The 24,013-nt window shown below is 38.5% G+C and overlaps 1 protein-coding gene across 3 annotated transcripts in view; it reads right to left on the reverse strand.

Moving 5' to 3' along the window:
• Positions 1-2,602: 2,602 nt before the first annotated feature.
• LOC6042318 (adhesive plaque matrix protein) overlaps positions 2,603-24,013 on the reverse strand; it is a 124,306-nt gene continuing 102,895 nt past the window's right edge. For all 3 annotated transcript variants that reach the window (XM_038261715.1, XM_038261716.1, XM_038261717.1), the window contains 4 exons: positions 5,696-5,796; positions 5,518-5,635; positions 5,299-5,432; positions 2,603-5,238 (listed from right to left, as the gene is read on the reverse strand). In XM_038261715.1, the coding sequence (XP_038117643.1) occupies positions 3,321-5,238; positions 5,299-5,432; positions 5,518-5,635; positions 5,696-5,796 (2,271 nt within the window). In that variant the 3' untranslated portion in view covers positions 2,603-3,320. The remainder of the gene's footprint in view (positions 5,239-5,298; positions 5,433-5,517; positions 5,636-5,695; positions 5,797-24,013) is intronic.

The raw sequence follows: 24,013 nt of genomic DNA on the forward strand, positions 1-24,013 counted from the left end.
AACTCCACCGAGACAGGACCCAGGGAGACGACTCGTACACCTGGACTGAGCTATCGACCTAACCTCTAGGATAGACCGGGGCCAACATTTACTTCCCTGTCCGACGGAAGGCGTGATCAGACAAATCTCGTCTCAAAATTTGCCACCGGGACCTTCTGGGATCGAACCCGACTGGGTGAGAAGCAACCACACTTTCCCCTACACCACGAGTCCCGGCAGTTTATGGCAATGTGGGTATCAAAATTCATGGTTTTTGACACTGGTAATGCAAATAGCCATTTTGACAGTATTGGTTTAGGAATCTGAATAAAAGTCAAGTCCTCATTATTCGATTGACAGTTTGCCCGTTCTTCAGAAATTGTTGCATTTACAGACCCAATCAGGAAACAATTTTATTGCTTAAACTGAAGCACAATTTTTGAAAGGTATGTACATAAGCGGGTTGACAGTTGCAACTATTTTAAATTTCATAAAAAAAGATTTTATTTATATTTTTATTTTATTTCTATTTTTTTTCTAGCTTTGTACAAAGTTCTTTGTCATACAGGTCATGTGTAACATAATTCCCTGCTCATTTTGTTTTGCTCTTAAGTAAAAATTTTATATTTTTTGTTTTCATTTGATTCAATTTGTTATGTTTTATGGGACAAAAAATCTCCTGAAAATTCCAGAAAATCTAGTCTAACACTTGAATATGTCTAAAATAAGTATTTTATTTCCATTCAAAATGTTATACTTGAATTTAAAAATTCCAAATAGTTTTTGTTGAAAAGAGCAGAAAATTTCACTTCTTTTTATTTTTGTCATTGAAAATCGAACCATTAGCTCTAAAGATATCGGTGATCAAAAAACTAGGGCTAATTGAGCAACACTCAGTAAATCTTATTTTTCCTTTTTTTTAATCTTTGAATGACCATATCTCAGCAACCAATGGCCGTGTAAACAAAGTTCAAAAAAGCAAAATGTTGGCCATTTTCTCAGCCTTTCTGACATTTTTTTCAAAAATGGGCAAAAATGTGCACTATTTTTCAAAATTGAAAAACTGCTGTTTAAAAAAATAATCTAATAATGGCTATATTAAGGTGCACTTCGAAATTTTACTAAAGTTCTTTCTGATTGCAAATTTAATTATACATTAGAAATGATATCAAACATATTTTTATATATTTTTTAAATATAATTTTTTAGTGACAAAAAGTGATTTTAAAAATCAGCAAAAAGACATTTTCCGGGTATAATTTTTTTTTCAGTGTGGTCCTTATCTATACTTACACAATTCCAGCAAACGATACAGATTTTTAGATTTTTACATACTTTTTTTTTGTATGGATAGTTGTCAAATTAGTATGGAAAATGATATGGACAACGGTAAAAACACGATTGAAACCTATAGACAAATCCAGCGAAAGCTCAACGCTGCTTTTTGATGGTGAGAGATTTGACAGCTCCCATACTAAATGTCTCGATTTTCATACTTTTTGTTAATTTTCTTCTAAAATAAAATACTTAACATATGAAAACTATATATTTTTGGTGCCCAAAATTCCTGCTGAATCGAATGGTGTACTTATCTCAATTGCAAATTTTTCGAACAGTTTTTATTTTAATAATATTCTAGACACATTTTGTGCACCTAATCAATCAATACTTTTATCATAAATAATCAATTTATTGCTTAAAAATTGAATTTTCCTGAGCTCGCAGATTCAAATACATGGAAGCTGTCATTTCTAACACCATTGGCCACCTAGCGGCCATTTCAAACTGGATACGTCTATTTCTAATCATTTTTTTCATTTTAACGCAAAAAAATGACAAGACAACATTTTTTCGATGAATCAACTATGGTCCCCTTGGAACTAGCTGTCAAGTAGGACCTCTTCTGTCAAGAAGAACCGTGAAGTTAATTGGGTACTAAAGCCCTATGTCAATTTTTATGTGCAACGGTAAAAAACACGATTAAAAACCATTTCTGATCACTTTTTTTCATTTTAATGCAAAAAAAAAAATTGACAAGACAACATTTTTTCGATGGATCAACTATGGTCCCCTTGGAACGAGCTGTCAAATAGGAACTTTTCTGTCAAGAAGGACCGCGAGGTTAATTTTTCCAAATTGATTTAAAAATCCATTTTAAACTCTTTGTGGTCGTACAAAGAGTCATTGTACTCAGAAAAATAAGCTTTATCGCTGGAAACAATAATAACAGCCCTAATTGTTCGAAATTGATATAAAAATTAATTTTAAATCCTTTGCGGTCGTACAAAAGGTCATTGTACTCAGAAAAATAAGCTTTATCGTTGTGAACAATAATAACACAAATTTAAGCTTAATTTTAGGACCCAATCTGATGGTGCAAAAGGCGATGAGAGAAGAGCAAAATATTGATTGATCAGGAAAATTCACGTTAGTCTAAGAACATTTTGAGTTCATTCAACTCTACACACCTAGATTTCGGAATAAAAGTAAAACTACACTTTACGAAAATCATATTTTCTTTATTCTTCTCTTTCTCATACAAAATTGTTTTTATTTTCTTTTTTTTTCTTTTTCGCCGCACAAATCTCTAGTCTCCTTCTCGCGTTCTCATTTTCATTGAACCCTTTCTCATTCTCACTTTCGCACTTTCGTTTGCTCCTAAATCTTTCTCTCTTTCACACTCACCCTTTCTCTCACTATCATTCAGTAGGTTTTATTTGCCGCGGTTTTTTTATTATTTTTCCATGCTTTAGCGTTCTACGAAGCACTTTTGATTAAATTTTTCATGGTTCTTCATTAAACTTTCCCTAACAGCTAAGTTACTATTGCAAAGATTACAAACACATTGCTTTTTCGTCGTCGGTTTTTAAATCTTCTCAATTTTTATTTGTCCTCTCCTCCAGTTTCATTAGTTTTGCTTCGCAGCAAGTAAAAAAGTTGCATTTTGCGTCGATATCACCTTTTGTTGAGTATTTAACTTTAAGAAATACAGAGCAGAAACATATGTACAGACAAGGCTTGATATTTCTTTCTTTTTTTTTCGTTAAGAATTTTACACATTTTTTCTCCGTCAGTTTGCGACGGAGTTTTTCCACCTCTTCTTTCCTCTAGTTTGCGTTAAACTTACTCGCTTTACTTGTTTTTGTTTTTCTTGAGTAAATAAATAAATTTTCATCGCCTGGATTTTTGTAGCTTTCTTAAATAAATTAAACGCGCACAGACAAACGGACGGGGCACTTGGATTCAGATCACTTGACACTGGTGTTTTCCCTTTCGGGCAACAGATGGCGCTCATTTTTCCACCACGTTTCCCGTCTGTTTGCCTCTGCCGCTGTTCCAGCTCAGTACTCGTACTCGTACTCGTACCGTTGCGGCTGCAGCGGATGGCCCCGCACCTGGCTCACGTAGACCGTCGGTTGTTGTCGGTGCGGCGGAGGTCGCACGGCCGCCCTTCGGAACTCGGACGGGGCGAAGCTGGGCTCGAAGGGGACAAAGTCCGAGTCGGAGCTCTGGTGCACGTACCGGTTGCGGAAGAAGTTGTTGGCGGGGGCGCTTCGGGTCAGGGGTTTGAGGGTGGGGTTCAGGGCGTCGTTCAGCGTCACGTCGAACTCTTCGTCGTACAGCTGGTCCAGGGTTTTGACGCGGTTATCTTGGGCGGCGTTGCCGTTTTGGGGTGGCGGCCGGGATGTGCTGCTTGGAGGGTTTGGAGAGGCGTCCACGTCGATCCGGAACGGGGCTGGTCGTTCGGAGTCGTTGGTTGCGGGACGTTGGTTCTGCTTGGCTACGCCAACCGGTTGGAGGCCGCGTGCCGCGTAGGGATTTCCGCCGCGACTTGGCAGGAAGGGTCGCTTTGTCGATCGCATGATCGGCCTAGGAACTTCGGCGGGTTTGTTGATCACTTCGTAGTCACGTGGGGTTTGGGGAGCGACCACTTTCCGGTTCTCGACTGGAGCTGGCTGCTGCGGTTGCTTCTTGTTCTTGAAGTTGTTGTAGATGTTGGCGGAGGTTTTGGGTGGGGCTGGTTGGCGCGACTTGGGACGCTCGACCGGGGGTTCTTCATCGTCGTAGTCGGGCTTGGAGACGCGCTGGGTTGATCGTATCTTTTCGTTGTAACGGTTAGCCAGTTCAGAGTTGTCGCGGTTGTTGACCCGCTCGACGCCGTCTGGCTTCTTCACGTTTCCCGGAACCGGTTTCTGGGGAAGGGAATCTTTCGGTACGATCACATCGTCGTAGTAGACCACGTCGGACGAGGCACTGTGGCGACGATCGTCGTACGTGACGCTACCTCGAGACGAAGCTGGTTCTGAGACTTTGCGCTTGTCAACGACCACCGGAGCTGGCTTCTTCGGTTCATCCTCGTACTCGTCGTAGTACTCAGGTTCCGACTCCTGTACTGGAGCTGCCGTAGTGGAGGGTTTCTTCTTGGGCGGTTCCGGATTCACGTACGAGTACTTGTTCTTCTCGTTCAACGGAACTGGCCGGTTGATCCTCGGCGCTGCACGTGGCTTGTCGTAGATCGTTGATCCCGAAGGCTTCACCGTCACAACATCGCTCTGCGGTCTCGACTTTTTCTCCGGTCTCCTTGGGCTGTAATCATCCTCTTCTTCATCGTAATCATATCGGCGATCATCGGTGTACGGCCGACGACTGCCCGCAGCAGGTCGTCTCCGTTCATCTCCGGAGAACGATCGTCGATCCTCGTTCAACGGTCGGCGATCGTCAACCGGCTTCACCGTTGGTCTCTTGCGACGATCCCCTTGCGAAGATCGTCTCTCCTCTTCAACCGGTCGTCGATCGTCATCCGGCGCCGGACGCCTTCTCTCCTCCTCTACCGGTCTACGCTTCCTCTCCTCATAACCATATCGTCGATCGTCCTCCGGGGTTCTGTTCCGATTGCGATTCTTCGACGGTCTGTATGGTCTCCTATCCTCGTAATCCTCATCATCTACATCGCGATCACGCTCCCGATCCCGATACCGATCCGCCGGTCTTCGCTCAAACCGATCCTCGTCCTCGTACTCATCCTCATAGATTGGTCGCCGGTTCCGTGGCCGATTCTTCCTGCGTCGGGGACGCTCCTCGTAGTACTCATCCTCGTACTCATCATCGTAGTAGTCATCCACCTGAGGCCTTCTCCTCCTCACCGTTGGACGGAATGGCCGAGCGCGGGTCGCCGCCGTTGTCGGAGCGGCCGTCGTTGGCAGCGTTGGGGCCGGCTTCTGGGTGGTGGTTGTGGTTGCCTTGTACAGCGGTTCGTTCCTGGAAAACCCAAGTTCGTAAGAACACCCAATTGGAAATCTCAAAGTGAAGATCACTCACCTAAACCAATACTTGGGCGAGTTCTTGCAGTCCACCTCGGAGGCAAAGTGGCAGATGAACGTCTTCTGGTCGAAGGCCGTGTAGTTGGCGCACAGGAAGTCGTAGCGGACCCCGTGGATGCAGTGATGGTACAGCTGTCAAACAAAAAAAAATCGTTTATGAAAAAAAGAAATTTGGCACCACATGTCCTTCCCCTTTTCGAAATTAGTGGTTCTTTACCTGACAGCCGAACTTGATGGACGCGTAGAAACCGTCGTGCAGCTTCGGGTCGCAGGTGAACCCGATGTCCTCCTCGGTCGGGACCGAATCCAGGAACGGGTAGTGGGACAGGTTGAACCTGTGTTGGTGGGAGTTAGTCAAAGTTACTTTTTACAACATATTTTTTTTGAGAACCTACCCATTCAGTTCCCGTGGCAAGTTGGGATCCCACACGTAGTCCACCTGTGGAATGCCGGTTAGGGGCGCCTTAGTCACCGCCTCTGCACCTTGATCGTCAGACTGGAATTAAAATGTGCGAAAAAGACAAATTCAACGAATGGCGAATAAATTATACATTGGCAGAAAATTTAAAATTGGTATGAGAGAGAAAAGTGTGTGAACCTAAAAAAAACATGCAAAAAAAGAGGTAAAGTCGAGCGAGGAGGACGAACGAAAAAAAGAGCAGTTCGAATACGTAATCGAAAATGGCACTTTGAATGCAACAATATCGATAATTGCGTTAGAGGTGGCCAAGGTGGCCACAAGCGTGGTCAGGCGATATGGGTTTTCTGAGAAGAGGTAAGGGTTGTGGAGTGCATGCAGTAGGAAAAAAAAGCAACAAGCAACAAGTGATAAAAACACAGCATGAAAGGAGAAATTTCACTACTTTGCTGCGGTACGGTGCATCTTTCGTGCTTGGTTTAAGTGGACTTTCAATTTCAATGCTAAACTGTTGCTTTTTTGAGCAGTTTTAATAGCTTAATTACTGTTGGACCAAGTTTTAGAGATAATTTAAAATTTTAAAGAAATCAATAGGGCCAATGCAAATTGTATTTCGTGTTTTTGCCCTTCTCTTCAAAATATCCCCAATTGATGGGGGTCTCAAAATGACCTCGAAAAAAATTTGCCAGTAGAGGTTTAACTGGGCTGCTTTTTAACTAGGCGCTCGAGAACTAAAAACTCGAGTTAAAAAGCAGACAAACGTCAACAAACAATAACAAATCAAAGTGATCGAGGGGTCAATGGGTGCAAATAAGTTATCAAATAAAAATATTTGTTTAATTTTTGATGAAATTTCAAGTCATATTCAACGATATTGAAAGAGCATGAGTTGGAATTTTTTTGGAGTAACTTTTCTTTTTATTTTTTGTTGAGGATATAAAATGCATCGGTGTTTCCCTCGTCATTATTCGATCAGTCCAATTAGCGAGCAGCATTCGGTTACTGGGCTACGTTCCCAGCCCAGTCACCGAACAAGTACTGTACAGTGTTTAATGTTATTTTTTGTATTTGAATTTAGTTGTTAAACTTCTAAAAGCTGAAAAAAAAAATCAAAATTTTATTTAAAGAAAACAAAATTTATTTTTTTGCAAAAAGGCTATTTATGAAAATTTTCAAAAATCTGTATCTTGAGAACGGATTTTCTGATCGATTTGATCTTCAGCAAAATTGCAGTTATTGCTTAGCACTTTTCAGAAAAAACACTCACGCTCGAAATGATTTATAATCTTTTTAAGCGGACTTTTCACACACAAATTAAATTGAGCAGAATAAGTATGTTTGAAAATTCTCATTTTTGAGTAGGTTTAAGATGACAAAAAATTCCATTACAAGTGACAGTGTGGCCAACTTTTCAAAAATATCGTGATTTATAAAAAACGTTGGAAAATGGAACAAAAATTCTGATTTTTTTTATGATGCTAAATTAAATTTGCAATATAAAACTTCTTTACCTAAATTACGATATTGTGCATTATTTTCAAGACACAGCCACCTTTAATTGATTTTTTGTTCATAACGTAACGTTTTTTTACCTGTAGTTGTCATGGCCAAGCTTATTTTTTTATGGGATCAGATCTAGAGTTTTTTTTTAAAAGGTCCAATAAATCAAATTTTCAGTTCTAGCTTTTTGGGTGTTTTTTAATACCCCTGACCCCCGAGGTTTCAAAACCACCCAAAAAGCAAAAACTGGAAATTTGGTTTATTGGACCTTTTTTTAAAAAAAAACTCCAGAGATGATTTTTAATAGTAACGTATTTTTTTTAGAAACAACAGCTCAGCAAATAGGTGTGCGTTCGATTTTCAACCGTTCATTTTTTCCCAAAATTATCAAATCAACACTAACATTTGAAATGGTCGAAAAAAAAGTGTTTTTGGGCAAATTTCAACGGATTTTCAAGTAGTGTTGTTTAGTATACTAGATGGGTAATTCTTAGAAGGTGACGAGCGGGAATTCCCGGGAAAAATTTCCCGGGAAATCGACCATTTTTGGACCTTTCGATTCCCGGGAAATTTGGTCGAGACTCCCGGGAAATTTTAAGCTTATGAATATCGAAGCAAAATTATATAAACTAATCAGCTAATCAACTGATTCGAAATTGGTTTTGTCATTGGATGTTAAATTTAATATGGGTCATTCCAGGTCAACTGAGTACACTTTTGGACTCGACCTTCACCGATTTGGACCAAAATTGGAGGGAACGTTTATCTATCGATAGTTAACAGAAATCCCAAGTTTGGTGCTGATTGGACCATCCCTCTATTTTTGGCACCGCCCTCTTTTTTGGCAATTTTCTAAAGAAATTTTTTCTTTTAATCATAACTTTGCAACTATTTGAGCAAAAGACTTTCTACAGGTTGCATTTTATAGAAAATTAGCCAAGGAATTCGATAAAAATAAAATTTTAACCCTTAAATGCCCACTAATATTATATTTTATCGTTTTAAGTATAAAAAATCAGTTTCGACCAATTGCTTATATTTTTATTTGTTTGATTTTATCACCATCCTGTTCCCCGGACAATTTTACATCATAATCAATGTAGACTTCAAACTAAAATGAACTATTGACGAGATACAGCGTTTTTACTGAAACTCACACGAAATCGGGAAAAGTTGCCCCGACCCATCTTCGATTTGCGTGAAACTTTGTCCTAAGAGGTATCTTTTGTCCCTGATCACGAATCCGAAGTCCGTTTTTTGATATCTCGTGACGGAGGGGCGGTACGACTCCTTCCATTTTTGAACATGCGAAAAAAGATGTGTTTTTCTATAATTTGCAGCTTTTTTTCGTAAAATCGCGATAACTCGTGATGTTTATTAGCAAGCACCTTATGTCTATATATCAATTTTTTTGTAATTGTCTGCTCTACAACTTTGTAGAACATTATTACACTCTAAAAAATAACCCTGCAAAGTTAGAAAAAAACACGAAATTTTAAAATGAAAAATTTTGTTCTAGATGAAAAAATGACCCTTCTGGGTCAATGTAGAATCGAAAAGTACATTAAATTTCCCATAAAATGACATGTTCCAAAAAAATGTACAGTCGAGTAACGGAAAATGGGAGAATTTTTAAAACTTTTTTGGTGTTTTTTTGGTGTTTAGAATTTTTAAAACTTTTTTGGTGTTTAGTACGCCATCAAATCGGGCGTCTAATTTTACATAAAAAATCCCTTTGACACCAAATTTCTATCTCATCACCGTTTCAGGCTACAAATTATTGAAAAACACATCTTTTTTCGCATGTTCAAAAATGAGGCAGTGCGTGGCCGAATGGTTACGCTGTCCGCTTTGTAAGCGGATTTTTCTGGGTTCGATTCCCATCTGCCCCAACCTTCCATCGGATGAGGAAGTAAAATGTCGGTCCCGGCCTTGGTTGTTAGGCCGTTAAGTCATTCCAGGTGTAGGAGTCGTCTCCATGCCATAAGTACAAACAACACACCAAACCAAGCCTACTCCGGTGGAATCGCTGGCGGCTGTTGGACTCGCAATCCAAAGGTCTTCAGTTCAAACACTGGGGTGGAAGGTTCCTTGGAGTAGAAAGAGGTTTGGGTGCTCTCCCCATTCAAGCCTTCGGACTCCTAGGTTCGAGCAGAAACTTGCAATAGAGACCACAAAAGACCCGGGGGTCGTTAATGTGGATGGTTTGATTTGATTTGATTAAATTTCCCATAAAATGACATGTTCCAAAACATTTTACAGTCGAGTAACGGAAATGGGAAAATTTTTAAAACTTTTTTGGTGTTTTTTTCGATGAAAAATACGTTTTTTCGGAATTCTGAGTACGCCATCAAATCGGGCGTCTTATTTTACATAAAAGTCCCTTTGACACCAAATTTCTATCTCATCACCGTTTCAGGCTGCAAATTATTGAAAAACACCTCTTTTTTCGCATGGATTCGTGATCAGGGACAAAAGTTACCCCTTAGGACAAAGTTTCACGCAAATCGAAGAGGGGTCGGGGCAACTGCTGTGTGAGTTGGCGGAGAATTACCCAGATCGAAAAACGGTTTTATTCAAAAAATATTTGCAGATGCAAAATCAAATTTGCAATCGAAAACGACTTTTTTTTGTTTTAAATTATGCACTTTCAAGGTTTCATTTGAAGGTGAAAATTTCCCAAAAATAACCCGTTTTTTTTGCAATTAAAAAACGTAGTGAAAAAACCACCGTTTCGAAATAGAAAACAAAGAGAAAGCTGGAAAAATTATCAACTGTTTTTTTAATCTTTTGTGAAATTTTCTGCCCTTTACAATGAAATAATTTCGAATTTTAAATATCAAGAGTAACTTTTTAAAGGGGCTAAAACATTATTTTTGACATTTTCAAGTGGCAGCCTAGATTTTTGAATTTCATTTATTTATAGAAACAGCATAAAATCACATCTAATCAAACCAAATTTTATATCTATATATATAAAATATTTCGACGGTTTTATTCGAACGCGAATCAATTCAACACGGAACGTCGGATCGATGTGCTCTTTGTTGCGTTGGGTTCGTATAAGCCCAAGGAAGGTTCTTACGCCAAAAAGTTACAACTTTGGCCACTCTGGAACCGATTCCGGAAAATCTGCAGATTGTATGGGAAAAGTTACGTAAAATCAAATTTTGATCACAGGAGGCTGAATAAGCAAAAAAGTTAAAAACGTCAATAAACGAAAAAAGGCAGAACGAAGTTTGTTTTTATATATATTTGAAAACATATTTTTCAGTTTGTATGAAATTAATGGTTAACTTTACAGTTAGGCCGTGGATCGAAATGTGGGTTTTTTTTTAATTTCTCTTTAATTCAGATAATATTTTGCATCGTTAGTTCCCTCGACATTTTTCGATCAGTTCAGCTATTAGCAACATTCGTGAACTGTTATGATTAGGAAAATAAGGCAGAGCTCACAAAAGCAAAAATAAAAAAATCAAAAAACTTTTTTTAATGGATATTGTTCAAATAAACAAATCAAAATAACAGGCCACATTTGAACTATGGAAAATGCTCGACTTGACATAAAGTGTTTCGATTTTGGCTCCCGTGCAGCTCAATTCTTTCAGCAAACCATCGTTAACATTTTTATGCAGATAGTTCGCCAAGCTTTTCGCATTCGCGCATTCCGACGATTTTTACCGCGGGTGATTGCGAATTTTCTCAAAACAACAGCAACAATGTTGCCAACCGTGTGGCCTTCACACGTTGAATGAGCACCAGAAACCTTAATGGTCCTTAAAGTAGTTCACTGCAGTTGTAATTCACGCTGCATTCGAACAAAAAAAAACATGTGTGTGAGCCACCTTTTCTCAACTTCATTCAGTGGCACCGTTAAATTCAAATTAAAAATTAACCGTTAGGGACGGAGAGAGAGACCTAGAAAAGGCAATAAACAAAAATAAAACAAAAACTATCCCATTCGGAAACGGTAAAGTACCCCGAACCTAGACATGTACCCGAGCAGGGGTAAATAACACGGGAATACCAAATTTTGGTATTACTTGGGCAAATAACAGCAACCAAAATGTGCCCTTGGTTGCCCAGTAATAGATGGTAAAATACCATGAAATCATACCAAAATCTTGTGTCTGAAAGGGCACAACAATACCAAACCATGTTATTCCGAGGGTAAAATAATACCTCAAAATAAAACCATTTCAATACCAAGTTGAGGTCTTCTGGATTTTTGAACATTGCTTGAATACCAAAACTTGGTATTGCCATGGTTTTATTTTTAGGTATTCCCGCGCCCTTGGAAAATCATATTTTGGTATTTCTGTGGGCAACTAAGAGCACATTATGGTCGCTGGTATTTGAACAAGTAATACCAAAATTTGGTATTTACATACCATTTTTAGTGCAGCAGTTGCAGTTAGTGAAAAAACGGAAATTATTCATATGCAACAGCCAAATCTACTCACCTGATGATTCCATGTTGTTATTAGTGATATTCTTCACCACACCGAATGCATTTGTCATTGATGAACGGCCTGTGCTTGAAGTTCTTAAAGCTTCTGAAAAATAACAAGATTGAAAAATAAGTATTATTAAAATGAAACTGAATTGAAATTCACCAAAATTCATTAATCTGTCGATTGACTCGTTTTTCAAAGTATTTGGTTATCCCAACTTAGAAAAATTTCAACGTTTTTGAAAAAATATTAGTGGGTATATCACAAAAAAAAAATTAAATCAGCTTTAACATTTTGGGGTTTCAAGTCATTTTAGCGCAAAATTAATTATCTCGTCAAAAATTAAAAAAAAATCCATAGTTTCAGAGAAAATTGATGAAACCTTTCAATATTCAAATAATACCAAAATGTGCCATCCTGACTTAGAAAATTTTCCACAATTTCAAGTCATTTCTGTAGGGGGTATATCAAAAATGTTTAAAATCAAGTTTGAAATTTCCGGTTTTGAATGAAAGCATTCGCTTTGAGACATCATTTTAGCGCAAAATTAATTATTTTGTCAAAATTGGTCAAAATTTTCCCATAGTTTCAGAGGAATTTGATAAAACACTTTAATACCAAAATAATACCAAAATGTGCCATCCTGACTTAGAAAATTTTCCACAATTTCAAGTCATTTCTATACTGCCGTTCTACGCATAATTGTCCCATGTTCAAAAAAGGGCAACTGAGAAATACGCGATTGAAATTTTTCGATCGATTTCTGTGTTTCTACGCATAATTGTCCCGTGGGTCCCTATTCGCCCTATATGTCCCTTATCACCCCGGTTAACATTTTATCGCCCTTATTTGCAATCCTCTTGCAGATAAACAGGTAAACAAGACAAAATACTCCGTAAAACTCATGATTTCGTGATGGAAAATACATGGTGGGACAATTATGCGTAGAAGTTCAACGATGGGACAAACAGACTTGGTGTTGTTTTCAATGATTTTCTGAACAAAGTACTAGATTTTATGCGTTTTTCTGTAAGTATACGTAAAACTAAACCCAAAAATGATAAAAGGTCAAAATCGTAAAAAAATGACATGGGACAATTATGCGTAGAACGGCAGTATAGGGGGTATATCAAAAATGTTTAAAATCAAGTTTGAAATTTCCGGTTTTGAATGAAAGCATTCGCTTTGAGACATCATTATAGCGCAAAACCAATTATTTTGTCAAAATTGGTCAAAATTTTCCCATAGTTGCAGAGGAATTTGATAAAATACAGTAATACCAAAAGAATACCAAAATGTGGTGTTCGATCATTGACAAATTCTGCAATTTTGCAATATCAAAACAATACCTTAAATTGGTATGATACCACATTTTGCTCTTGCATAATCCTTAAGACAAATTTTAAAGGGTTGGAATACCAAAATTTGGTATTGATACCAGAGAAAGGTATTATTACGCATTTCTCTTGTTATTTACCCATGCTCGGGTAGGTATCGTATCGAAATGCTTACGTAACAAATTATGGCACCATCTGATCGTTTATGGGCTGCTCTGCACCGTGAATACAAATTTGATTGATGGAATTGAATGGCCGGGTTGCTTGGGTTTTCGGCGAGATTTTGGTTGAAGGTTGAAGTATTTATAGGAAAGTAAGTTACGAAGGGGTAGAGAAGCGAAGTCGATCATGAAATTTTGAAATGGTGCCAATTTTGATTTGTGGAAAACAAAGCGAAAAAAATGGTAGCTTTGAAAGCGATTAACAGGGCCGAATATTGTGAGGTGAATTTTTAAAATAGTCACGCCGAAGGTGGTCGATGGGCGAGCTGGCGTTGATCCAATTACTAGATAAAGTAATAGTTTACGAAGGTATGTGATTGGAATAACATTGAACTAGAAAAGTGTTACAAAAATTGCATAAGTAGTGACATAATATGTAAAATTAGGTAATAAGATGCTAAATGTAATTGGAATGTATCCCAAAATTAATGATTGGAAGTAAATATTAGAACAAAAGCTGAGCTCTTCAAAGCTTACCTCAAATTGATAAACATAAGCATAACATAAATAAAAGGAGAATGAGTCATAAATTTAACCCATGATTTAATTTCGTCATCAAAAACCGGTAGAACTTAATGGACCGCTGCAGGAACTTAACCTTAAAATTAACGGACCCACGCGGTCAACCCTAATGCCCCCCCCCCCCTCGCGTGGCAAATGGAACGTGTCGTGTTTCGTGTGTCAAAATGAATTTAAATTCTTGTTATCGAATATTGGCACATGCCACCCTTAATAGACAGCCCCCGGGGCCACCTAAATAGCCGGTAATGGCCGCGGGTGTCGGTTTCCAACCACACGGCAAGAGTTCAGTTGCTGGCAAACTGCATCGACAGCAGCGCCACCCTAATTACTGAACGCGCCGCTGCGCCAAAACGACCTCCACGTGCGAAATTTGCAGGCCGTGTGGTAGGTAGGGGAGAGTGGGGAGACTTGATCCCCTTTTTTTGTATCGCACATAACTCTGTCAATTTCTCACAAAACTATAAACTTTTTGCATGAATTGAAAGCTTAAACATTCAACTATGTTTGGCTGATAAGGGTATTTCACCAGATAAACTCTTCGAATCATGCCAAGCGTTTTAAAAAAATATTTTAAACGGACATTTTCAAAATGTTGGGGGTAATTTGATCCCCCTTTCAACATTTTTAAGAAATCTTAAGCAAAATGTTTCTTATTCATCCAAACTTTTAATTTTCTATAAGTTACAGCAATTTCACATTAAACCTGTACGTTTTTGTTCAAAATATAACAAGTTATGCATGCAAAATAATTAAAAACTTAAAATTTTCTTTTTTAGACCAAAATTGAGCATGTTTACAGAAGCTGGTAATTTTTGTTTACAAAACTTTTGAAAAATGGTTCAAACTGCAGTAAGTTATGTACAACTATACTAAAGGAAACTATGTATGAAAACCCAGCTCAATTAATTAATCTTGAGGCTGATTCCAGTGACTGTAAAAATGCAGGGATCAAGTCTCCCTAAACGCACTTTTTTAAGCAACTGATTGTTAAAATAGTATGACGATAAATTTAACGTCAAATGCGTAAGGGTTTTGGAGTTGATATGTTTATCAATCAATTCATGTATAAAAAATATTTTTTTGAATAATTTTTTAGTGTTTTCTATTCTTATTAAAACAAAGAAAAAAGATCTCTTGGAAGTTTTTTGCAGCACTTCTTAGAAAAATGTGTGTAACTCAATCTAGACATTTTTTAATTTTTTTCTTTGTTTTCTTTAATGAGTTTTAGTCAATTTCGCACAATTTTCTAGAACAAAGCTAATTATTTTACCCACATGCTGACGAGATACAGACTTGGGATCAAGTCTCCCCGGGGATCAAGTCTCCCCACTCTCCCCTATATCTGAAAAATCATTAATTCCACGCGCGCGCAGACCATGTGTGAGTTGTTGTTGTTGGGCTTAGAGACCTCAAAATCGGATTTGGTCTGGGCTGCAAAACAACAACCTAATTGTAAAATCTATTCACAAACGAGGGAAAAAAGCGCGGTTACGCTACTGACTGACTGAGGGGGTGTTTAGGTTGGTGGTTTTTCGAACGCAATGTGTCGACTATTGGACTGATTTAGATTAATACACATTTTAATTGAACAGTTGGGTGAGTATAGTGTAAGATACATCGTAGGGGAGGGTAACGGTATTAACTCTTTGAGGTGCTGCCGGATTCGGTGAGTCACGAAAATTGTACGTGGAATCGATTAGATTGAATTGTTTATCGTCAAACTTATTTTGATGTAACAAAAATTACTTTTTTTTCGCGGGTTTGTTTGCCTTTTTAACTGGGGCAATTTTTGATATATATAACCACTAGCGTGCCTAGCTCATCGGAGAAGGTGGGGTAATAATATGGACGTTTTGAAAATAACGTCATTTATTGACACCTCCTGACCAAATTTAGAACAAATTTATGAGAACGGTGGGGCAGTTGCCCCATGTTGCCCCACCCTGTCCACGCTAGTGTACACAGCAAATTCTGATGATCTGTGAAAACTGCACTACTGAAATTTTTAGTTAGTTTTTCGCTGAACTTCAGTTAAAATTTGTATGGAGCTGTCAAAGTTTGCTGAAATTTCAGCAATTTTTCATTTACTGAATATTTCAGCAGTGCAGATTTCAGTTTCGAGCGCTCAGGAGTCCTGTACAGGCCTTCAAAGTTGCGAAAAGGTAACATTCATTGGCTACAAACGGCGCCCGCCATGTCAGTTTGTAGATATTGATTTGAAGTGACAAGAATGTCAGTTACACACCACAAGTGCTACTGATTAGATGTATAAATCAAAACAATTGACAAACAATATATTTTTTATTGCTTTTTTTAATTTTTGATTACTTTTTGTCTTGAGGGGAAAAAGGGCTGATTGGATTAGTAAACCGAGCAAACAAATCCAAGGGCTTAGATCGTATTGTTTGGTTTATAAAATGTTGATCATTATTTTAAAAAAATCTGAAAGTATTTTTAAGAAAATGTTAAAAAAAATTCACACAAGTTTCACTATTGAACATTGAAAATCTTACTGTAATCAATGGTTTTGAAGACAAAATCGATTGGAAATCGAGGGTCAATTGGATAGAGTTTTAAAAACTCATTTTTGTTAATTTTCATTCTTTGAAGGCCATATGCCATATGGCCAAAAGTTATGCTTAATTTAGATTTTTTTAAATTATTTTTATTGAAAAGATCAGAAAATATAACAAAAGTTTAATTTTTTAACATTTTAAATCGAACCAATAGTTTTCGATATCTCGGGAACTGGATTCACGAATTCGAATTCTTTGTGAGACTGTAGTGTCAAAAGTCACAAAAAGAACATCGTTGGAAATTTAATCAGCCATTCCTAACTTTTTTTTTTGGGGTGGCATTCCTTCATGATGTATTTAAAAAATGTCGAATTTTCCGAAAATTATGACCTAAAAGTGACAACTCCAAAACGATGCACTTTATTAAAAATTCGTTTGCGTACTTTTTGATCGCGAAAATCTGGGTGATGAATAGAGAGAATGCGTAACGTAATTTTCGAATGATCCCACTTTGTTTACATCTGCAAAGTAGGATGCTGTTTAAGCTCAAGCATGACTTTTTTCTTACTGGTAAATGAGCTGTTTTATAATCAGTTGTATGTGGTTTATTTTCTCTAGTTTTTGACTATTATTGCTAGAAAATTGTGTGTGCTTTCAAGATTCGATCGGTAAGAAGAGGTTTTTCTTTTTTAAGGGGTGACGAAGAATTGCTGCGAGAGTGTCATTCATTTTGGAATCCTGCAGCTCTTCATGGCCCAGCGAAAAAATATCGCTAATTCTAGCGAAGCTGATCCAACAAACAGAGAAGATTTTCACTAAACCAGCAGGCTTTCAAACGTAATCAAACAATTAAGACAGCTTCTAGATGGATGCAACCGCATCGACTCCCTAAACAACTTCCATTTATAATTATGAGCAATTCCAGCTCAAAGCAGGATTTTTTGTGGTTCTTTTGTACCCGACCCTCTCCGATTTCAATGAAACTTTGTAGACATGTTATCCTAGGCCTATATAAGCCATTTTTGTGTATATGGAGCCAATAGTACTCGAAAATAACATTTGAGAAGGGCGTAAGGTATTTAAATATTTTTGTATTTTGTAATTTCAAAATTACTGTATCTCGAAGCCGTTGCGTCGTATCAAAAAGTGGTCAAAGACTTGTAGGAAATTGAACGAGCTTTCTGAAAAAAAAAAACTGAAATAAAAATACACGCCACTTCTATGAGATTTTTCAGTTTTTGAACTCAAACTAATGGGAAATTGGAAGTGCTTTCCGGTAAAAATATTTACGAGACAGAAAAAAAACAAGTCTGTCATATAGAAATTTCCAAAAACCATCAAAAAACCAATTTTTTCAACATTTTTATTGGGTAATTCTCCGCCAACTCACACAGCAGTTGCCCCGACCCCTCTTCGATTTGCGTGAAACTTTGTCCTAAGGGGTAACTTTTGTCCCTGATCACGAATCTGAGGTCTGTTTTTTGATATCTCGTGACGGAGGGGCGGTACGACCCCTTCCATTTTTGAACATGCGAAAAAGAGGTGTTTTTCAATAATTTGCAGCCTGAAACGGTGATGAGATAGAAATTTGGTGTCACTTTTATTTAAAATTAGACGCCCGATTTGATGGTGTACTCAGAATTCCGAAAAAAACGTATTTTGCATCGAAAAAAACACTAAAAAAGTTTTAAAAATTCTGCCATTTTTCGTTACTTGACTGTAAAAAGTTTTGGAACATGTATTTTTTCTAACTTTGCAGGGTTATTTTTTAGAGTGTAACAATGTTCTACAAAGTTTTAGAGCAGACAATTACAAAAACTTTGATATACAGACATAAGGGGTTTGCTTGTAAACATCACGAGTTATTGCGATTTTACGAAAAAAAGTTTTGAAAAGGTTACTTTTTGCGTTTCTCTTTGTTTCATCGTCCGTGTCTGTCGCGGTTGACCATGAACGGCCATGATCGACGACGACCAACTTTTTCAAAACTTTTTTTCGTAAAATCGCAACAACTCGTGATGTTCGTAAGCAAACCCCTTATGTCTCTATATCAAATTTTTTGTAATTGTCTTCTCTACAACTTTGTAGAACATTGTTACACTCTAAAAAATAACCTTGCAATGTTAGAAAAAACACGAAATTTTAAAATGAAAAATTTTGTTCTAAATGAAAAAATGACCCTTCTGGGTCAATGTAGATTCGAAAAGTACATTAAATTTCCCATAAAATGACATGTTCCAAAATTTTTTACAGTCGGGTAACGGAAAATGGGAGAATTTTTATAACTTCGATGATTTCGATGAAAAATACGTTTTTCGGAATTCTAAGTACGCCATCAAATCGGGCGTCTAATTTCACCTAAAAGTCCCTTTGACACCAAATTTCTATCTCATCACCGTTTCAGGCTTCAAATGATTGAAAAACACATCTTTTTTCGCATGTTCAAAAATGGAAGGGGTCGTACCGCCCCTCCGTCACGAGTTATCAAAAAACGGACCTCGGATTCGTAATCAGGGACAAAAGTTACCCCTTAGGACAAAGTTTCACGCAAATCGAAGAGGGGTCGGGGCAACTTTTCCCGATTTCGTGTGAGTTGGTAGAGAGTTACCCTATTTTTAAAACCGCTGTATCTTCTCAAGGATTGGACTTAGGGCAATGGTCAACTTGGAGTTTTTCATGTAAAATTGTCTGGGGAATCGATTCCCACTGTCGATTCTGAAAAAAAATGACGTTTAGACCACTTAAAAAAAAACAGTTGTAGTAAATGATTTTTGTATTTTTTTAGGAGAGACATACCATCCTGCATTTTTCGTGAGTCTTTTGTAACATTTTAGGCTATTTCCTCAAAAATTTTGAGCGAAAAAAAATCGTGACATCACCATCAAATTTAACTTTTAAACTTAAAAACTGAAAAATCTCATAGAAGTGGCGTGTATTTTTATTTCAGTGTATTTTTTTCAGTAAGCTCGGTCCTCAAAAGCCACAAATTTTTCATTCATGCCAAAAATAAATATATAGGGTAATTCTCTACCAACTCACACGAAATCGGGAAAAGTTGCCCCGACCCCTCTTCGATTTGCGTGAAACTTTGTCCTAAGGGGTAACTTTTGTCCCTGATCACGAATCCGAGGTCCGTTTTTTGATATCTCGTGACGGAGGGGCGGTACGACCCCTTCCATTTTTGAACATGCGAAAAAAGAGGTATTTTTCAATAATTTGCAGCCTGAAACGGTGATGAGATAGAAATTTGGTGTCAAAGGGACTTTTATGTAAAATTAGACGCCCGATTTGATGGCGTACTCAGAATTCCGAAAAACGTATTTTCATCGAAAAAACACTAAAAAGTTTTAAAAATTCTCCCATTTTCCGTTACTTGACTGTAAAAATTTTGGAACATGTCATTTTATGGGAAATTTAATGTACTTTTCGAATCTACATTGTCCCAGAAGGGTCATTTTTCATTTAGAACAAAATTTTTCATTTTAAAATTTCGTGTTTTTTCTAACTTTGCAGGGTTATTTTTTAGAGTGTAACAATGTTCTACAAAGTTGTAGAGCAGACAATTACAAAAATTTTGATATATAGACATATGGGGGTTGCTTATAAACATCACAAGTTATCGCGATTTTACGAAAAAAAGTTTTGAAAAAGTTACTTTTTGCGTTTCTCTTTGTTTCGTCGTCCGTGTCTGTCGCGGGTGACCATGAACGGCCATGATCGATGACGACCAACTTTTTCAAAACTTTTTTTCGTAAAATCGCGATAACTCGTGATGTTTATAAGCAAACCCCTTATGTTTATATATCAAAATTTTTGTAATTGTCTGCTCTACAATTTTGTATAACATTGTTACACTCTAAAAAATAACCCTGCAAAGTTAGAAAAAACACGAAATTTTAAAATGAAAAATTTTGTTCTAAATGAAAAAATGACCCTTCTGGGACAATGTAGATTCGAAAAGTACATTAAATTTCCCATAAAATGACATGTTCCAAAATTTTTTACAGTCAAGTAACGGAAAATGGGAGAATTTTTAAACTTTTTAGTGTTTTTTGAAAATACGTTTTTCGGAATTCTGAGTACGCCATCAAATCGGGCGTCTAATTTTACATAAAAGTCCCTTTGACACCAAATTTCTATCTCATCACCGTTTCAGGCTGCAAATTATTGAAAAACACCTCTTTTTTCGCATGTTTAAAAATGGAAGGGGTCGTACCGCCCCTCCGTCACGAGATATCAAAAAACGGACCTCGGATTCGTGATCAGGGACAAAAGTTACCCCTTAGGACAAAGTTTCACGCAAATCGAATAGGGGTCGGGGCAACTGCTGTGTGAGTTGGCGGAGAATTACCCTATAATAATAATGATCAATAGCAATACTCTCTATTTTTGGCGAACAGTTAATTGGTTCCACTTTGACAGTTCGAAATTGAGGCCGTTTTGCGAACCACTACATATTCAGCACCTAGGCGAATATGATTAGGCATTTAAAATTTGTTGTACCGCCTTTTCGTTACTTTAAAAACAGTTTTTTTTAATTCATATAACTGTAACCAGTTTGGCACCATCACGCATTATTATAGTCCCCTAAAAACGAAAATTACAAAATACGTATTTTGGGAAACTATTTTTTGGGGAAAACAATTAATTTAGGAATGTGTATTTTTTTTTAGAAATTGACTATTTTGCTCGGAATATGTATTACTTATTCCATAAGAAAATCCTATCTCAAGATAAAGATTGTGATATATTTACGTACCAGTCCGCAAAACTGTATGGGAGTGAAGAAGATTTTCGTAGAACAAATCTAGCTCAAGATGATCCCCCAAACATGAGCAGCAGTGGATTAAAAATCAACAAACTTGTTAATAAAATTCAAAACAATTATAAGAACCGATTATTACTCTGTAAGAGATATTTTATAACACAAAAAAGCAAAAATTCCAAGAGCTTAAAAAAATCTTATAAAGTCTGTAATTTTGAACCGTGCACCTGCCACAAAATCTGCATCTCCGTGACACCGTTTCCACTCCGTCTGGCCCGTGCTGACACGGTGACCCTGTTTCAGCCAGGTGCAATCGGCGTGCCCTTAGGTTGTGCAAATTCAACCGAAAACCGGAATCTTTCGCAGACGTTTCCGCTGTACCCATCGACGACCCCTGTCGGCCCGAACCGGCTACCGGCTCCGCTGTGACGTAATATTAACCCAAACCCCGTTCGCCAGAAGTGGGACCCTCCCAATTTACCCGGTCGCGGAGACCGACCGTCTGTGGCCACGATCTTTGACCACAAACAGAGAACCGTAGAGGGGAGTTGCTTTGGTTCTTTTTTATGTTTTCTGAAAAGATTTATGGTAGTTTTGAAATAAAATGTTGTTAATTTTATATAAGTCATGTAATGGTAAAACTAAAGAAAAATCAAAATCACTCCACCGGACGGTAGTCTGAAATGCCAACAAATGCACCACGACGGGTTCGCAAAATTGCAATACCAAAATTATGCAACACGCAACGCTGCAGCATCTCATATGGACGGACCCTTCTACCTCATCCAAACCGTCCTCCCCGTTATGTCCACCGTTTTTAAATGGTGGTGACCCCTGTTGGCAAGGTACATGTCCGTGCCAAAGAAGCAAACCGGTTGACTAACCGCAACCGGTCAACATTTGACTACTGAAAAAACAACACAACTGCGAGATGAAATATGATCTGCATAATGCATCTTTTTACGCAGACTCAAGAAGAGTGGGAAAAGGTTAAGCTTTTATGATCCCAAAATGATGAATGAGTGAATGAGTCGTCCTTTTTTTCTGAGCTTGGGGACTTGGCAGTTGGCACGCGCAAACTCGCGGAGAAAGGTCACTTCTGGGTACACAGCTGATGCCTAAAAGTGGTAATGGTCGTAAAGTGGCCGGTTGATGGTAACCTTTTGACCATTTTCGGAAATGTGGCACCAAGGTCGCTGACGCACGCGAAAGATGATGGTATTTGGAGCAAGAGAAGGGACAGAAAGAATGGTAAAAGGTTTGATTTAGGGTTATGATTCACGGCGAAGAGGTCTGTACACCCAAACTAAAGCAGTTAAAAAGGTTGAGTTGACAGCTAGACTCTGTACAAAGCGGATGTTTTGTACGCATAGCTGAAATATTATTTCGTTAAAAGCTCGTGTAATTTACAAAAAAACCTTATCTGACCTCAATACCCAGTGCCCTCCGGCTCATCCGGCAATCTTTAAGATGTCCGGGTACCGGAAAAACGCGGTCGTAATCGACTTTGGAGTCGTTCCGACCAGACCAAAAATCGACAAAGTAAGAGACTTTGTCTTCCAGCAGATGTGCTTAGATATCTCCAAAATCAAATCGCTCCAAACCAAGATGACCAATGGACAAGTAATCATCGAAACCGAATCAGCAGAACTAGCAGAACAACTCATCTCCGAACACCACCTGAAACACAAAATCACGATCGACAACAAGTCATATCTCATCCCAGTGCAGAGTATCGACGACACAAGAGAGGTTAGGATTTACGACCTCCCGCCTCAGATGCCCAACAAGATGATCGCTACACACTTCTCTACATACGGTCAAGTAACCTCAGTCAAAGATGAGACCTGGAAGGAGCACTTCCCGGGAGTCCTCACTGGAACCCGGATTCTCCGGATGAAGCTACGGAAACACATCCCGTCCTACGTAGAGGTTGCTGGGGAAACCTCCTACGTGAGCTACAAAGGTCAAATTAGGACATGTAAACATTGTGTTCGCCCCCTGCATATTGGGAAATCGTGCGTCGAGGCTCGTAAGGAATCCGGCGAGAGTGTGAACAAACGTTTAACGCTGGCCTAGGTGGTACAATCGACATCCCCACCCATTGATGAACCAAATCTCCCCCCCGTCGACCCGTCTCCGGCCGAACCACAAACAGCCGAATCAATGGAGGTCGTTGAAGACGAAACAGTACGAGATGACCAAATTGAAATTCCCATAATTCCCGAAAACCCCTCCGATCATCAACACCAAAACAACCTCACTCCTCAAGCTGGAACCAGCACGGCACCAACAATACCGCTCCCGGAGAGGCTGGACATGGATTTGTACAGCGCATACCCTGGCCACACAACACCAAGAGGACCAAAATCAACCCAAGAATGCGACGCCACCAACAAGCGACCAGGTTCACCCAACCTAGAGAGTGCCGACCATCGTCGCACTAGGACTGATTCAACATAATATTCATCTTTATTAATACCACCCCGCTACTTGACCACATCATGAAAACATCTCCAACTAAATCAGCCCAACAACGACAATACACCTGCAGGGGCACCTGGATGTTCACAGAACGGATTTATTTTCCCAGGTAAGCTGCAGATGTATATGTCTAGCCTTAGCACGTCTCGATACTGCCGCACCTAAGAAAGCGTTCAAACTACAAACAGATCGATACTGCCTCGCCATAATGCTGCATCAGTACACAACAAGAAGAAAACACCAGTCAAAAACCTCTCGACGGACCTGGACATCTCCAGCGCAGCTGATCCTTCCTCAGGTAAGCTGCAGAAGCAGATGTATATGTCTAGCCCTAGCACAGCTCGATACTGCCGCCACCCTCAAGAAGTCATTCCTACTGCACACAGATCGCAACCCGTTGACTCCAACGCTAATCCTTCGACGAACGGCAACCTACTCCTCGACGACCAGCACAGCACGAAAAAAAAACAAATCTCCTCAACAGCAAGGCACCTCC

The sequence above is a fragment of the Culex quinquefasciatus genome, chromosome 3, assembly GCF_015732765.1.
Source record: "Culex quinquefasciatus strain JHB chromosome 3, VPISU_Cqui_1.0_pri_paternal, whole genome shotgun sequence".
Taxonomy (NCBI): domain Eukaryota; kingdom Metazoa; phylum Arthropoda; class Insecta; order Diptera; family Culicidae; genus Culex; species Culex quinquefasciatus.